The 5,005-nt window shown below is 45.8% G+C and overlaps 1 protein-coding gene across 1 annotated transcript in view; it reads right to left on the reverse strand.

Annotated features, from left to right (window-relative positions):
- Positions 1–273: 273 nt before the first annotated feature.
- Positions 274–5,005, reverse strand: part of guca1d (guanylate cyclase activator 1d) — a gene marked incomplete at both ends in the record, with an annotated part of 21,287 nt that continues 16,555 nt past the window's right edge. The window contains 2 exons of the mRNA XM_080781230.1: positions 274–395; positions 2,407–2,494. Of these exons, the coding sequence (XP_080637356.1) occupies positions 274–395; positions 2,407–2,494 (210 nt within the window). The remainder of the gene's footprint in view (positions 396–2,406; positions 2,495–5,005) is intronic.

Here is a 5,005-nt window from a genome sequence, read left to right on the forward strand (position 1 = left end):
CTTGTTGACAGTGCATGGTGGCAGAGTGTGGACGGTCTGTTTTATCTGCCCTTGTTGACAGTGCATGGTGGCAGAGTGTAGGACGGTCTGTTTGATCTGCCCTGCATGGTGGCAGAGTGTGGACGGTCTGTTTGATCTGCCCTTGTTGACAGTGCATGGTGGCAGAGTGTGGACGGTCTGTTTTATCTGCCCTTGTTGACAGTGCATGGTGGCAGAGTGTAGGACGGTCTGTTTGATCTGCCCTTGCGTGGCGTGGTGTGCGCGCGGCGGGGTTCACTCGCGTCCCTCCACGATGATGACCAGCACGGGCGTGAGGTCCATCAGGTTCTTCAGCATGTCCATGATGTCCAGGTGGTCCTTGGCCCCCTCGATGAACTCCTCCAGGGTCAGCTCGCCTGCACGGGGAGGTCAAAGGTCAGCTCACCATGAGGAGCACAGGGTCAAGGGTCAGCTCACCATGAGGAGCACAGGGTCAAGGGTCAGCTCACAATGAGGAGGTCAACCAGGGGATTTATATAGGCTGATTGATTGATTGATTGATTGATTGATTGATTGAAATATTTATTAACAGTTCGCAGAATTACAGTACATTTCAAGCACAAACTCAATACAAAGACTTAAGTTAACTGTGAGTGGACGACCCCAATGAAGCATTGCACTTGTTTACAAGAGGGTCCACCTTGTTCAATTCATCAAAACATTTAGAGACGTACTACAAATAGACACTTCTATGTTATCCGCCGTTAGCTGTTATCCGTTTTTGGGCTGTATAGCCTACTGTAGCAGGACGTTTTTGGGCTGTGTAGCCTACTGTAGCAGGACGTTTTTGGGCTGTGTAGCCTACTGTAGCAGGACGTTTTTAACAGCCAGACTAATTTTCCGGAGGTGCAATATTTTGTCTATATGGGACCCGGCGACTATACCGCCGATAGCAGGCCGAACAGGCCATGGTCGAAAAGTGGGGCGGAGGAACTAAGAGATTAAAACAATTCATCGTTTCGGGCGATTTCGCCCGCTGTTAAGATGGATGGATAGATAGATTCTTTATTTTTGTGTCACATGGACTTATAGGACACACCATACAAATCATTGCTTCAATATTGCATTGTGTACAAGAAACAGTTTTTTTTTTACACAAACAAAACATTCTGCCTTTTTTCCCCACGCTTTGCATAAAAAGTCTGCTAAAGCAACAATACCTTTCCTAAAACAAAATTCCAGTTTTTCATAGTCCTCTAACCAGAAAAAGTAGCACAGATGGTTGTCATTTTACAAAATAATACATGGCTTAATTCTTCATATAATGGGCAGTAAAACAAAAAATGAATTTCATTTTCAATTTCTTTCAAATCACACACTAGACACGTACACTCTGTCCTCCTCAGGAGTACCAATGAATCTTCCTGTTTCCAAAGCCAATGGCAAGGTCCCAGAATTAATCTACCTGTTTCTAAAGCTGATGGTGAGGTCCCAGAATTAATCTACCTGTTTCTAAAGCTGATGGTGAGGTCCCAGAATTAATCTACCTGTTTCTAAAGCTGATGGTGAGGTCCCAGAATTAATCTACCTGTTTCTAAAGCTAATGGTGAGGTCCCAGAATTAATCTACCCGTTTCTAAAGCTGATGGTGAGGTCCCAGAATGCATCTAAACGTACTGTTAGTCTAACCTGGCGTCACCTCGGAGGAAAGCCTGCAAGGTCAGTGTTCAAAAGTCACCTGCGTGTTCCTGTCTAGGCCTGGTCTAGAAAAAAAGAATCCATAGATCTGGTGTAAAGGTATGGAGTTCGTTTTAGTCATACTTTGGTCATCTGAAATGTTTTACTTTTAGTCTAGTTTTAGTCGACTATAAACACCATATACTAAATATACAGACTGAAGATAGCCGATCTACAAGCTCAGCTTGAGTGTACAGGGTTTGACGAGGGCCCAGTCAGGGCCCAGTCAGGGCCCAGGTAGGGCCCAGTCAGGGCCCAGGTAGGTCCCAGTCAGGGCCCATGGTTTGGGGCCCAGTCAGGGCCCAGGTAGGTCCCAGTCAGGGCCCATGGTTTGGGGCCCAGTCAGGGCCCAGTCAGGGCCCATGGTTTGGGGCCCAGTCAGGGCCCATGGTTTGGGGCCCAGTCAGGGCCCAGTCAGGGCCCATGGTTTGGGGCCATGAGGCCTTAATTTTCGGGCCTGTTGAGAACTCTAGTTTTCGCCGGCTGCCGGGCACGGCTGCACTAATAACTTTGGGGGCGGGGCCCGTCTAGAGTTTGAATGGACAGTTAAATGCATGTTTTCATAGTAAATGCATCATGTTTTCATAGTAAATGCATGTTTTCATAGTAAATGCATGTTTTCATAGTAAATGCATGTTTTCATAGTAAATGGGGTCACAACAACAACAATAATAATAATGGCCTTCCTCACCTTCTCCATTAACATCAATCCTTTCAAATATAAGGGAGACAATCTCCTCTGGATCGATGTCTCTGTTCCGCGTGATGTCCTGGATAGCCTGAGACAGACAGACAGGCAGACAGACAGACAGACATGCAGGCAGGCAGACAGACAGGCAGGCAGGCAGGCAGGCAGGCAGGCAGGCAGACAGACAGGCAGGCAGGCAGGCAGGCAGACAGACAGGCAGGCAGACAGACAGGCAGGCAGGCAGGCAGACATGCAGGCAGGCAGACAGACAGGCAGGCAGGCAGACAGACAGACATGCAGGCAGGCAGACAGACAGGCAGGCAGGCAGACAGGCAGGCAGGCAGGCAGACAGACAGACAGACAGACAGACAGACAGACAGACAGACAGACAGACAGACATGGCAGACAGACAGACAGACAGACAGACAGACAGACAGACAGACAGACAGACAGACAGACAGACAGAGACACAGACAGACAGACAGACAGACAGACAGACAGACAGACAGACAGACAGACAGACAGACAGACAGACAGACAGACAGAGACACAGACAGACAGACAGACAGACAGACAGACAGACAGACAGACAGACAATAGAAATAGGATAAATAGGATAAAATAGCAGTGACATCCTAGCAATGTTCGCCGACGAAACATTTTTTCACTGACGAAAACTAAATGGAAACTAAATGAAAACAAAGCCATGATGACAAAAACTAAGACTAAATATACTGTGAAATATACTGTCAACTATATTTTGCCAACAAATGAAAAAAAAAAAACCCTAACGATCTGCAAGCTCACAACGCGTCGCAGCCCGAGCTTGTAGATCTGCTATTTTCAGTGTGAAATCAGTCATCAGGCATCAAGGCCCGCCAAAATCCATTGTAGTCGACTAAATCAACTGGACATTTAGTCGACTAAAACTTGACTAACACTGAAACATTCCAGGTGACTAAAATGTGACTACAACTCAATGAAAACTATGACTAAAACTAAAATTGAATTTCGCTGCCAAAAACAACACTGCTCTGTGCACAGCAGCCATATTGGAGTATTTGCGGGCGTGCAACATACATTTGTCCAAAGCCGTCTCTCTGTAGCCTGCATTTTTGGCCCAGTGGGTTTCTTTAACCCATTTAGGCCTGGCGTCAAAATAAAAAATACGTATATATTCAAAGATTTGTGCCGCATTTTTACGATTTTTCAAAAATCGCAGACCTACAAGCTCGTAGCGCGCTATGAGCTTGTAGATCTGCTATTTTTCAATAGCTAAAGCATAACGTAAATAATGACAAAAGTTACAAGAGTTTTAACGTAAGCAAATGCACCTTCAAATCAACAACAATTATGTTTATAATCTGTCTTCTTAATTGAGACAGTGTAGAGTACAGTAGGGCAGGCTGAGAGACAGACTAGTGTCTTTATTCACACTGCATCCATCTTGCCAGCAAGGTGCTGACGGAGGTGCAACTTCTCATATAGACAGCCCATTCATCCAAACAGAAATCTGATTGTATTAAACATCGTAAAACTCACCAACGTTGCAGCTGTGCAAAAAGCTTGAATTATCCTCTTTATATCTGCGAAAGTGTTTGTTTTATAAGAATCCACTGTAGACTTGTTATGAGCTATACTTACAGTCAAGAAATTCCTTGGGGGTGATTTTTTTCCCTAAGTATTGGAGTTTGGAAGCACTCGTTTTTAGTAATGCAACCTCCTGTTGCCTCCTGCATTATGTGCACATTCAACACAGGTGCTACCGTGCTACGCAGGGCAGTTGAGTGATATCCAACGAGCACTCCCAAACTCTGACACTTAGGAAAAAGATCACCTGCACAGAATTTCTCGACAGGCATTCAAGTAGCTCATAACATGTCTGCGGTGGATTCTTATGAAACAAACACTTTGCAGATAGAAAGAGGATAATTCAAGCTTTTCGCACATGCAGCTGAAACGTTGGTGCGTTTGACGTCGTGTTATACAAATCAGACAGGATTCTTTTCTGTTTTGGATGAATGGGCTGTCTCTATACACTGACACCGAGCAAGACAGGAACGCCCCAAAAACGTCACATCTGGTTTTAGCCCGGGGTAAGAATTTTCTATGGCTGCCAATGCAACTTGGTCCAATCCTTAATCACATATACCATCTATGCCGATAATATCTAACTTGTGGAGGTAACGTGCCTTCTCCACGGGGCAACAGATCTTTCAACTTATGGCATTGCAAATACGTTTGATGATCGCTATACTCTGCGCAATATTGTTTTGGAAATGCCGCAAATTGCATTGCAGTGAACGAGAGCAAATCACAACTTAAAGGGCTTGACGCGGCGCCTTTGTGTCAGTGTATGGGAAGTCGCACCTTGTTAGCACCTTGCTGGTAAGATGGACGCGGTGTGCATGAGGTCAATAGGCCAGCTGAGAGGCAGACAGTGTAGGACAGTCAGACGCTACGGACGGAAAACTGTCTCTCGTGCTCCACAGGAAGCAGGTCACACCAATGACGACGTTCCACTGTCCACCAATCAGCTCGTGGCACGCTATATAGCGGCCTGTCCCTCCTCCCTGGAAACTGATTGATTGGATGAGCTCAT

This window comes from Protomyctophum bolini (assembly GCF_963924005.1).
Source record: "Protomyctophum bolini genome assembly, chromosome: 13".
Lineage (NCBI taxonomy): Eukaryota > Metazoa > Chordata > Actinopteri > Myctophiformes > Myctophidae > Protomyctophum > Protomyctophum bolini.